At 42.1% G+C, this 12,700-nt stretch overlaps 1 protein-coding gene and 1 long non-coding RNA gene across 3 annotated transcripts in view; one reads left to right on the top strand and one right to left on the bottom strand.

The window, feature by feature from the left end:
- Positions 1-12,700, top strand: part of XPO7 (exportin 7) — a 40,537-nt gene that overhangs the window by 13,947 nt on the left and 13,890 nt on the right. For both annotated transcript variants that reach the window (XM_040490361.1, XM_040490362.1), the window contains exons 10-18: positions 1,267-1,413; positions 2,589-2,761; positions 4,731-4,924; positions 5,613-5,718; positions 8,594-8,729; positions 9,241-9,314; positions 10,455-10,535; positions 11,454-11,517; positions 11,925-12,033. In XM_040490361.1, the coding sequence (XP_040346295.1) occupies positions 1,267-1,413; positions 2,589-2,761; positions 4,731-4,924; positions 5,613-5,718; positions 8,594-8,729; positions 9,241-9,314; positions 10,455-10,535; positions 11,454-11,517; positions 11,925-12,033 (1,084 nt within the window). The remainder of the gene's footprint in view (positions 1-1,266; positions 1,414-2,588; positions 2,762-4,730; positions 4,925-5,612; positions 5,719-8,593; positions 8,730-9,240; positions 9,315-10,454; positions 10,536-11,453; positions 11,518-11,924; positions 12,034-12,700) is intronic.
- On the bottom strand, positions 7,298-8,208 carry LOC121039898 (uncharacterized). The gene is made up of 2 exons (XR_005795042.1): positions 8,110-8,208; positions 7,298-7,465 (listed from the first exon to the last, which is right to left on the bottom strand). It is a non-coding gene; the product is annotated as an uncharacterized LOC121039898 (long non-coding RNA).

Raw genomic sequence — 12,700 nt, 5'->3', positions numbered from 1 at the left:
TATCTTCTCCCATTCAGTGGGTTGGTCGTTTTTTCATTTTGTTGATGGTTTCCTTCACTATGCAAAACCATTTTATTTTGGTATAGCCCCAGCACTTTATTTTTGCTTTTGTTTCTCTTGTCTGAGGACACATATCTAAAGAAATGTTGCTGTAGCCAATGTCAAGAAGTTGACTACCTACATTTCCTTCTAAGAGTATAATGGCTTCAGATCTCACATTTAAGTCTATAGTCCATTTTGAGTTTATTTTTTGTGTATGATATAAGAAACTGGTCCAGTTTCTTTTTTTTTTTTTTTTTTTGCATGTAGCTGTCCAATTTTCTCAGCAGCATTTATTGAAGACTGTTAAAAATGCATTTATTCATTTAACAAATACACAGATCACCTACTATGTGCCAGGGATGTGTTGGTGAACAAAACAAAGTATGCTAATAGAGGAAGACCTGTGTAAGAAAACAGATATGTTTGTCTAATATGCAAGCAAATCCAAAGTGTTTGATATAAGTATGAAGTAAAACACATAAACATTCTAATATAGGACTAAATTTATTATAACAATGGTGATATAATGTAAATAAACTAAACATTTGTGTAACTTTGCCACTGAAGTGTTAGTCTTATTTAATGATCTGACAGATGTGAGAATGAAAATTTCATAATTTTTTTATCAGTATAAGACCAGTCATATCTTAGAATGTGCTCCTTTTATGCTATTTAATAGCTGCTTTAGGCAATTAATGTGATCCTTCTGGGCTTCTATTTCAGACTCTTTATTGATGCTAGAAATTTTATCTCACAGGATGATTTTTATGAACACATGAAATAATAGATGCGACCGTCCCTTTTTAAAAACAACTTTTAAAAAAAATTGTTTTTAAACATCCTAACAGAAGTTTCATTCTTTTTTTTTATTATTATTATTAATTTTTTTTTAAACATTCATTTTGGAGAGACACAGCACAAGTGGGGGAGGGGCAGAGAGAGAGGGAGACACAGAATCCGAAGCAGGCTCCAGGCTCTGAGCTGTCAGCAAAAAACCATGACTCAGGGCTCGAACTCACGAACCGCAAGATCATGACCTGAGCCAAAGCTGGGCGCTTAACCAACTGAGCCAACCAGACACCCCGAGATGTGTCATTCTAAGGGAGGACCTGTAGCTCAGAAGTTAAAGTAGATTCTCCTTTCCCCTCATGCCATCCCAAATGTCACTCTGGAAGTATAGTGAATCACATTTTACATTTCATTTTCCTTCTGTGCTGTCACCAGAGTTTATCAGACCCAAACAATTACCATGAGTTTTGCAGACTACTGGCCCGATTGAAGAGTAACTATCAACTGGGAGAATTAGTAAAGGTGGAAAACTACCCTGAGGTCATCCGATTGATAGCTAACTTCACAGTGACCAGCCTACAGGTTTGTCTTTGATTGCTTGTCTCTCTCTTACCTACACATAGGAACCTTTTCTCTGGCTCATTGGTTTTAAACTTCTAAGAATACAGGCAGACCTCGTTTTCTTGCACTTCACTTTATTGCGCTTCACAGATACTGCATTTCTGACAAAGTGAACGTTTATGGCACCCCTGCGTCGAGCAAGTCTTCTGTCTGTGCCATTTTTCAGCACCATTTGTTCACTTCATGTCTCTGTGTCACATTTTGGTAATTCTCCCAATATTTCATGCTTTCTCATGTGTATTACAGTGATCTGTGATCAGTGATTACAGCTTCCTGAAATCTCAGATGATGGTTAGCATTTTTAGCAATAAAGCATTTTTTAATTAAGATATATACATTGTCTTTTTAGACATAATGCTATTGCACACTTAATATACTACAGTATAGTGCAAACATAACTTTCTTATGTGCACTGGGAAACAAAAAATTCATTTGACTCACTACTGTAGTGGTCTGGAATCAAACCCGTGGGTGTGCCTGTATTCCCTTTTTTCCCTCAAGCCAAAGTGAATAGAAGTGTAGGGCAACTCTGCAGAGTAGTTCTTGCAGCCTACTCATTTGCATTTAAAAAAGTGCAAGGATTTGGTTAGAGGCATTTGTAGGAATTGCAGGGATAATATTTAGATTATCACTCTGAAAAAGGCAAGATTGGAACAGGGAGCTAGACAGAAGAGGGAAGAGTTAGTGACATCTTTATCTTAGTCACGTAGTATAAGGCAGTGGTTCTCAAATTTTATGGCTTGATTCAAAATCCTCTGGAGTTTGATGAAAAATGCAAGTGCTTGTCTTACCTCCATAATTTCTGCTTCAGTAGGTCCAGGGTGGAGCCTAAGTGTCTCTGTGTCCAACAAGTTCTCCCGGTGATCCTCATGGATACTAATGTTTGAGAACCACTTATGCAAGGCTTTCCTTGTGGGAAGGTTTACACAACCAGGATAGAACAGCTCTTTTTATTAGATGGTTAATCTCTGAAATACTAATAACTACATTGGATGAGTTGTCATGCACAGAACAAAGCCCATAAAAATCTGTCTTTTTTTTTCCCCAAGTCTTTATCCTTTGTGTCAAGTGGCATGGGACTAATGTTTGTGTACAGAAATGAGAAGTATACTTCCTACTCTTTTGGCTTTCCTTAGCACTGGGAATTTGCCCCGAATAGCGTGCACTATCTCCTGAGCCTGTGGCAGCGGTTGGCAGCCTCTGTGCCATACGTGAAAGCCACAGAGCCCCACATGCTGGAAACTTATACTCCTGAGGTCACCAAAGCCTATATCACATCCCGTTTGGAATCTGTGCACATCATACTGAGGTAAGGAACCTGGGACAGGGTTCTGTATTCTCTCCCCAGTTGCCTGGTGTTGGACTTGCCAGAGATTAGACACCCACTTGGCAAAGGCATTCTTGACATGATTCTCTTTTGGAGCTAATGCTGTTAATGGCCATTTTTTCATGTCAGCAGAATAGCAGATGAGAGCATAAAATCTGAAAGAATAGTCTTTCTCTTTAACATACTTATTATGTCCCTCTTTTTTGCCATCCTTAGTAATATCTTTGACTACTAGGAATATCAGTATACTGTTTGTCCTTGCCACTAATTTCCTTTAAACATGAGAGGAATATTTATAAGCTATAGATGATAAGAATTATGTATAAGCTATAGGTGCTTTATTTTCCCGAAGAAATAAATGGATAAATAAGATGACACAATCCACAGCTTACTAGGAGATGATCCTAGGCAGTGGATAGCCGATTGTATTATAGGAACACATGGTTTCTGTCTACCTTGACTGTTAACTAGACCAGAAATCTATAGCTAAAGAAATGTTAGACCCTTTCAAAAATGACTTGTATAAAGTGAAGTTATTCTTTGTTTAGGGACCTTTCTTGTAGATTTTTTTGTTAGCTGTTTTTCAGGGTAGTTTACTTGGATTCTGAAGGTCTGAGGTACTTTTAAAATCAGATCTTAATTGGCTCAGAGTCAAATACATTTAATTGCCATGAGTGATAGTCTCAACTGTTAATGACTTGAATCATTTCAAAATCCAAGTATTTGTGAAGCCCACTAGAAAGCATCATTCTCTCTCTTTTTTTTTTTTTTTTAACATTTATTTTTAGAGAGAGCACAAGCAGGAGAGGGTCAGAGAGAGAGGGAGACAGAGAATCCCATGGAGGCTCCGCGATATCATTGCAGAGCCCGATGTGGGGCTGGATCTCACAAACCATGAGATCGTGACCAGAGCTAAAATCAAGAGTCAGACACTTAACTGACTGAGCCCTCAGGAGCCCCGAAAGCATCATTCTCTTAGTGACATAGTTTCTGTTCCTGAGGATTCAGCTGGTTTCATTGAGGCAGTGTTGAGGAGTGGTTAGACGTGCAGGCTCTGTGCCCAGGGAAGCCAGTTAATAGCTGTATGCTCTTGGGCAAGGTTATTCGAAGGATCACACAGCTATGTCCTGGCCAAGTGTGTGGACCATGGTGCACCCACAACTGTGAACTCTAGCTGTAGTGGGGGCGGTGTTGCAGCCGCTGGGGTGTCACACTACAATGTAGCAATAGACAAAGAGCTTGCAGTATGACAAGATTTTTAAATCTAGGAGCAGTAGGTAAGGTAGGACCTGGTATAGATCCACAGCGCCTCAACTGCAATTCTGAAATCCAAGATCTAGAACCAAATTTTCTCATCAGTTTGGAATGAAAATGCATTTGGTGGCAAAACTTGGCATGTGCTAGTATGAGCCCATTTATAGTTTTTTCTAAAACTTATGTTTTTTGTGACTATTCATAATATTGATACATTTTGCTACAGGAATGTTGTATTTGATACCCCAGAGAGTCCATTGAGGGTTCATATTATATGGTAGAAGCATTCATATTGCTTCATTAAAATCTGGAGATTTCTGGAGATTGGGCCACAAAGACCGCACACGAGGACAGGATATTTGTAGTCCCAAAGGTTATTATAGTCAAGGACCAAGAGCCCCTGGGGTGAGAAGCATAAGATAGAGAGGGTTGAGGCAGACGAATGTTAAGGGAGCAGTTGTTCAGATCAAAAGACTGGACACGAACACACAGAATCTATCTAAAGAAGACGCATGCTAGGGTGACGACACTGGTCTTCCCACTTTTTATATATGTTCCTTCTGTGCAAAAGGGAGTGTAGGGATGTGGGCCTCTACCAGTGTAAGTGTTGGCTAAATGCAGAAGAACAAGAGCTGTCGTGGTAAGGAAATCAATGGCATATTTTAAGAGAGCCGCCTTCTTCTTCCCTCGGGAGCAGGGATGGACTGGAAGACCCTCTGGAGGACACAGGCCTGGTGCAGCAGCAGCTGGACCAACTGTCTACTATCGGACGTTGTGAATACGAGAAGACCTGTGCACTCCTTGTGCAGTTGTTCGACCAGTCTGCCCAGTCCTATCAGGAGCTGCTACAGAGCGCCAGCGCAAGCCCCATGGACATCGCCGTGCAGGAGGGTGAGTGGGTGGGGGATGCGGCCTGTTAGGCGGTGCTGCCGGTACCCCTTCACTCATTGCCACCTCTCTCTCTCTTTTTTTAATGTTTATTTTTGAGACAGTGCAAGTCGGGGAGTGGGGGAGGGAGGGAGAGAGGCGAGACACAGACTCCCAAGCAGCCTCTGCACTGTCAACACAGAGCCAATCAGGGCTCCACGCAGGGTTCCTCCTACTCACGATTTTGACCTGGGCCGAAATCAAGAGTCAGATGCTCAGCCAACTGAGCCACCCAGGCGCCCCTTATCACCACCTCTCTTTCCTCCCTTTACCCCAAAATGACTCTTCCATCATTAGTTACCTCCATCTGCACAAAAGGCTATTATAAATAAATGCCACAGGTAGCTGGGGAAGAGTAACCAAAATCTTATCTACATGGATGTCTTTAACTTCAAGAAAGTACTGGACTCTAAAAGTAATGACCTTGTCTGATAGGAGAATGTCTGTTACCTAATGAATTTCCCCCTTGGCATCACCCTTAGCAGAGTGGGGTGATAGCTATACTCTGTAGGAAAAGTTAGGCATTATAGCTTTACCATAGTGTTCTTAAGATTACAGAAGCCCATAGTAAGAAATGAACCTCACTGTGAGGAAATTTCTTCAATGAAGTAACCACTGGAGTGGACACTAATAGATCTTCTTCCTGTTGCAGGAAGGCTGACATGGCTGGTTTACATCATTGGCGCAGTGATTGGTGGCCGGGTTTCATTTGCCAGCACTGATGAGCAAGATGCTATGGATGGCGAGCTTGTCTGTCGGTAAGTGGTCTCACAGAGGCTTTCTATTTCACTGCTGTGACTGCCACCGCTCCTTTTGGTGTTCTCAAACCACGGGAGCCTGGCCTGCTTCTGTTAGTGCTTTCCTCCCCATGTATAGAATGTAATCTCACAAACCTGATTGCCCATGAAAATGAAGGTCCAACTGCAGACATTTTATAAATACATTTTATAAATATAGCAGGAATTCTACCTTCAGCTTTTACTGAGGAAACATCTGCAGTAATTCAGCAAGGAAATGATAGATACAGAATTAGGAAAATGACAGTAGGGAGTAGCTTTTAGTTTTAAGGACAGTATCTCAGAGTTAATGAAATGTGGACTACTTTTGCAATAGCAGAGTGAGACTAATAGGAAACTGTGGTTCTTCAAATATTTCCAAATATGGAATTGCAGAGTTTCTGCAGCCTTTCAAATCTCTTGACATAACTTTTCCACCCAGAGGATTTCAAGTTACTTTGTACCTGTGATTCTTATCCATCTTTCTAAAAAAACCTATAAATGAACATTTAATGATTTCTAAAATTTCACCTAACACAGAAATAAAAAGGCAGGATTTTTTAATACTCTATTGCAGAGGTTCTCAAACCTTTTCACCAAGACTGTTCGTCCTCTTAAAAAGTATCGAGGATCTCGGGGCCCCTGGGTGACTCAGTCCATTGAGCATCCAGCTCCTGATTTTGGTTCAGGTCATGATTTCATAGTCATGAGATCGAGCCCCACATCAGGCTCTGTGCAGAGCATGGAGCCTACTTGGGATTCTCTCTCTCTTCCTCTTTTTGCCCCTCCCCTGCGCACATGCATGCTCTTCCCCTCTCTCCCTCTCTGTCTCTCTCTCAATAAATAAACTTTAAAAATAAATAAATAGTATTTGAGAATCTCAAAGAGCTTTTGTTTATAAGATATAGCTATCAAAAGGACACCCGGGTGGCTCAGTCACTTAAGCTTCCCACTCTCGGTTTCGGCTCAGGTCATGATCTCACGGTTTCATGAGTTTGAGCCCCGTATCATGCTCTGTGCTGGTAGTGTGGACCCTGTTTGAGATTCTCTCTCTCCCTCTCTCTGCCCCTCCCCTGCTCACACTGTCTCTGCTCTCTCAAATTAAATAAAACTTAAAAAGAAAATAAGATACAGCTATTGATATTTTTCGTATTAAAAAGTAAAACTGGGGTGCATGGCTGGCTCAGTAGAGCATGCAACTCTTGATGTCGGTGTTATGAGTTTGAGCCCCACGTTGTGTGTAGAGATTACTGAAAATCTTTTTTAGGGGCGCCTGGGTGGCTCAGTAGGTTGAGTGTCTGACTTTGGCTCAGGTCATGATCTCACAGTTAATGGGTTCGAGCCCCGTGTCAAGCTGTGTGCTAACAGCTCAGAGCCTGGAGCCTACTTCAGATTCTGTGTCTCCCTCTCTCTGTCTGTCCTTCCCCCACTCATGCTCTGTCTCTCTATCTCTCAAAAGTAAATAACATTCCAAAAAAAATCTTTTTTAAAAAATAAAAATAAGTAAAACTGAGAAAGTTTAAATTTATTCATTTAAAAATAACAATAAGCCCAAAACATGTCAACAGAAATAATGTTTTTTTAAATATTTTTCAAAAAAATTAATGAGAAAAGTGTCTTTGTTTTAATGTGTGGCCCAGAAGTCAGCTGGATTCTCAGATCTGTGTCCGCATTCAGTCTGTCATGATGTCATGCGTCTGGTAGCCACTGGACACCCCAGTGCACCCTCCTGTCAGAATGCAAGTAGAAGAGCAGGTCATGTTTCAGTATTGTGTGACCTTGGGGAACCGCCACCCTGAAGGTTTCTGAACTTTGAGATGCTCTCCTTAGAGATAAGCACATTTTAACATGATGCCTTAGAATATATTGGTTCCCAGACATTTCAATCCGTAATTCCTATTCTGAAAATTCCCATTTGTCTGTTATCAGATGCCCGTATGCCCTTAGGTGCCTTAATCCTGACAAAAGTCTTCACGGCATGTCACACTGGCATTTTTTGAAGAGCCGACCAAAGATTTGATAAGGATGAAAGCAAATAAGCTTTCTGATTCAGCAGCTTGGTGTGACACTGTGTGTGTGTCCTAATATAAATTGAAGACAGTGTCTTGTATCCTCGTTTCTCACACTGAGTGTTACAGCATCAGGCCTGAGTCTGATTCACTCATGATGTGTCGGAAATAGTTTATCACCTGTTCTCATGTCATCAAAATGTCAGATGACTTGCTTGTAATAACACTCATTCAGTACTTATATGCTTGCATTCCAGCATTCTTTCGCCAGGAAAAGGCTCGGGGAAAAGAGACAAGGTCACAGTAGCACAGGGATGAGGTCACGGTGGTATATCTGCTCTTGGTTCCTGGAGCTTTTACCTACCTGTGGGCATTGTCCTTCATGGGTCCATTCCCTTCATGGCTCTGTGGGAAAAAAGATTGAGGACCATGGGCTTAGTCCAGTCTCCCTCGTTTTATGGGTGAGGAATTGGGACTCAGAAAATAAATTGCTTTACTCAAGGTCTCACAGAAGTTTCAGGAAGACCAATACCCCAATACTGGTCGGGGGCGGGTGGGGTCCACTATTTTTAAGCTAATTATGAGTTCTGATTCAGCCTACGGTCTCAATGGACTAGAAGTTTTAAACATCCAACCGGACATTCATATTCATTCTCTGGCTATGGTTCCTATGGGGGCAGAAATAGAGAATTTTGTTCTCTCAGCAGAGCATAGAGCCTGTAGAGAATGCCTTTTAGATAGGATGGGTAAGGAGAGGAGACACATATGACCATTGGAGGGTAGGTTGGATTTTCTAAAGTGACCAGGATATCCTGCTGTTGAGAGAATCATTGCTCTTCTTCCTCTAGGGTGCTCCAGCTGATGAACCTGACAGATTCTCGCTTGGCTCAAGCGGGTAACGAGAAGCTAGAATTGGCCATGCTGAGCTTTTTTGAACAGTTTCGTAAGATCTACATTGGGGACCAGGTGCAAAAATCCTCTAAGGTAACAGACTCTCAGTTGGCTCTACTTCTTTCTCACTTGGGCTTGCGGAATTGCTAACTAAGAAACATGTGATAACAATTCAGACACGGGTTTTAGTATCAGGATAGTCCACGTCTCTTCTTCATCTGTAGAATTTTGAGAGATTCATCAAAGAATTGGGTCCGTCTCTCTAATGCTCCCTATGCTTAACAAATGGCCAGTCAAAACATCTGTTGGTCTCAACACTGGCAATTCTCAGTTTCTGTACATGAATTGATACTGAGAACAGCAGAAGGTTTTGATAGTCTTTATAATCTCAGGGTCGAAGGGGACTGGTAAGATAGCTCAGCATCTATCCAGTGTCAAGTAATACTTCGAAACTAGCTTAATCCCTTCAACAAAGACTTCCCCTACAGTTTTGTCCATTTTCTTCCCGCATCTTACCCCTGAATAAGGACGAACACAGTACTGAGATGTGATTTTTCTAATCCATATTTTCTGATTACTTTCTCTTCCCTTAACACAACACCAGCTGTACCGCCGACTCTCAGAAGTTCTGGGCTTGAATGATGAGACCATGGTCCTAAGCGTCTTCATAGGAAAAATGTAAGTGTTTGGCTTGCCATCAGCAAGAGTCCCTTGCAACTGTAAAATGTGATCTTGGCATTATGCTGCCAGTGCCTTGGTATTCCAGCATTGATCGTTTGCGTCAGAAAATTGTGCATTTGAGTGTGTGACAAGCTGTGCTTAGAGATATGGCCCGGCCCCAGAGCATTCCAGGCTTGTACAGGCAAGGATTTAATTTTGCTCATGTGGAATCTCCTCTATAGCCTCTGGAATCACCGGTGAAACCCTGTCATGGCATTAGCAAAATGGACATCCCTCCCCAGAGGTGCTCAGCCTCTCACCCAATCACCCTGCTGCCAGAGATGCCCAGAGTAGGCATTCGTTTTCTGGTGCTGATTTCCACTAGGTGTGCCCCCCCCCCCCCAGGAGGAGAGCCCCACTTTAAAACAGGCTTATTCCTCTCAAGAACTATCACACTCTTGAAGAGTCTTGAATCTGCAAAATCTAGTGCTATTTGAACTGTCTTCAAAGTTGGAGCTCCTAATTGGCCCTTTTTTTGTTTGTTTGCTTTTTTTTTTAAGTTTTGCCCCCTTTGTTTACATTTTCCCCTTTTTAGGAGCTCAGTATCTCAAAGCACACAACTAGGAGCTAAATATTTTACCCAGGGCTGTGTGCAAAGTGACATTTTTCCCCTTCCAGCCATCCCAATCCTAAACACCCATATTCATGAGCTGGTTAATAATTTGATGCAAAAAGCAAAGGGGGTCTAAAGGACTCTGCCAGCCAAGAACCCGGAAGCAAGGGCTACTAGAATTCTGCAGCTGACAGTGGATGGCGCAGGTGCAGAATTGCATACGTCTGCATGTTATCACTGCCGCAGAAATCTCTTACCCTTGCTGCAGAAATCAGCCCTGGAGTGCCCCAGAATTCCAAGGGCCTGGGTATGGGCCAGTGTAGCTTTGGAACCAAGTAGTGAAGATTATCTGAAGGATAATTTTTCTAGTCAACCAAATGTAAGTACGGAGATTTTATACCCATTTTTTGTGGTTGTGATGTCTGTGAATTGGTGATGCAGATGTGTGGTGACTCTTGGTGGATGATTTTCTTCTTCTTCCAACCCTCAAGGAAACCAGGCAAATCAAAAGTATCTCCTGCTTTTTTTTTCTTTTTGTCCTCCAGCATCACCAACCTGAAGTACTGGGGCCGCTGTGAACCAATCACTTCCAAGACACTACAGCTTCTCAATGATCTCTCCATTGGATATCCTTTTCTAAGCCGGTTTCTGTGCACAGCAGGAACTGTGGCTTGCCACAGTCTTAGAAATCATGGCCTCCTGCTGCTTCCACTTTAATTTAGCTTTATGTGTGCTCAGGTATTCTCCATTCTCCTAGGAGCCAAAGCCAATACCCACACAGAATCCAGGGAGAATTCCAGACTCCAAATAGGAGCCACCCCATAAGCTAACAGTTTCTACAGATTTATGCCTGGTTATCTCTAAGATCCAGAAATACATAGCAGAGCTGTCTGATCAGTATGCACTCTGTGGCCATGATTTTTGCATCCCCAGTGATGACAGAGTCCACCTTGATTGTCACCCTGTTGCTAGAAGCAGCCTGATTCCAGGCCCTGCAGTAAAAGTAGTGGCTGTATTCCCTCTTGGCCTGGACCAAGTCTCCTATAAAGTTTGAATTGCTCTTGAGGCAGGCTTCCACAATCAGGGGTCTACAAGAGACTAAACCCTATAAAAATTAGTGACTTTTAAGATTGTACGTAACTAGTGCCATTCTAAATGCATAAGAGAGAACCTAATTCACCACACACCGTGGATGCCTTAGGCAGGGATTTAGGGCTTAATTTGCTCTTAGGAGCCTCAGTGAGAAAAGCTGTCCTAGGATATTCATGATTCTTGGGGGGGAACTGCTGGGTTTTATCTCTTTTCTTACAGATAGGAGTTTGGTATGGGTATTCTGTCATCAATCAGTTAAATACTGCTTAGAAGAAAACACATTTTTCCCCCCGTTTGGCAGGTGTTATATTCAAGTGCTTAAGGAAAATAAGATAATCTGGGTATGGAATTCATAGCCAAGAAAGAAACTACTTTATCCTAGAAAGTTGCATTCTGCATTAAAGATTCTTCATTTGCACACACTTTCCTTGACCTTCTTTCTTTGTCTTCACATACAGTAGTGTAAGGAAACTAGTGAAGCTTAGTGCGGTACAGTTCATGCTGAACAATCACACGGTGAGTGATTTAGCACCTCTTCCCGGTTCTCCTCTCCAGCCAGCCACCCACACTTCCTCAGCCATATAAGGGGAATGTTTCAATTGAGGTCCGTAGTGCCCCCACAGCCAGAGACTGCTTCCTGACTCCCTTCACACTGCCAGATCACACTTACTCTCATTTGAGCTGCTCTTTGGAATCCAAATTATCTGAATTATGGTGAAGCTGCCTACTATTATTCATAGAAAGATAAATTAGTTGTAGATAACAACAATCATTAAAAAAATTTTTAATCCCACTCATACCCTTAAGGAATGACGATGTGGCCATTAGCTTGAAACGGCTCCTTAATTCTGAAATTCCTGGCTTGCCTTCCGCCTGTGACCCATGTCTTTATCTTTTTAACTTGTCTTCCTTTTTTTTAATAGAGCGAGCACTTTTCATTTCTGGGTATTAACAATCAGTCCAATCTGACAGACATGAGGTGTCGGACTACGTTCTACACGGCACTTGGGCGTCTCCTCATGGTGGATTTAGGTACTGCAATAAATCCTAGAGGCTCGCGTAGTAGTCTGGCATTGTTCTAAATTCTTACTTGAGCATGGAAAACTAGATGTGGGGGAGGTCTTTCCTGTTGTTTCATCAGTAACAAAACTGTCTGAAATAACGATCTGATTTCACCAAGAACAGATCATGCTATAATGGTCCCTGTAACTGGAAGAGAAGAACTATATGTGCCAGAAGTTTTCATCTGATGTGCAGTGATTTTTAAAACCTATTTCATACTTGTCCTCAGAAAGTTAAGAGAATTGAGGCCTAAATGCATGTTGTTGGCCAGATAACCCTCTACCCCACATGAAGGTGCAACCCACTCAAGACAGTCAACACAACTTTTCATGCCCCCCTCCCCCCCCCGCCCAGTTCACTAGCACATGTGAACCCACAAGGCTTAAGAGCCTTTGTAGCTGCCATGTGATATTAGCAGTTTGGGGTCAACTAATGACTGAAACGCAGCACTGTCTTCATTCTGAGCTATTTAAGTTCAATCCTACTATATAACATTACAGAACCTTCCAGGTTTATGGAAGATTAGTGAAAAGAGAGAAGTGTGAAGAGAGCCTCCACAGGCACCTGACTCCAGTACGAGTCTCATCAGGTTCTCATACACCAGACTCGGTCCTTTCTTAACTGACTGTCAGCTGTC

This window comes from Herpailurus yagouaroundi, unplaced genomic scaffold (genome assembly GCF_014898765.1).
Source record: "Herpailurus yagouaroundi ecotype Mexico unplaced genomic scaffold, PumYag 181, whole genome shotgun sequence".
Taxonomy (NCBI): Eukaryota; Metazoa; Chordata; class Mammalia; order Carnivora; family Felidae; genus Herpailurus; species Herpailurus yagouaroundi.
Note: the sequence above shows the minus strand (reverse complement) of the source record. Positions and strands in the feature narration are given on the sequence as shown.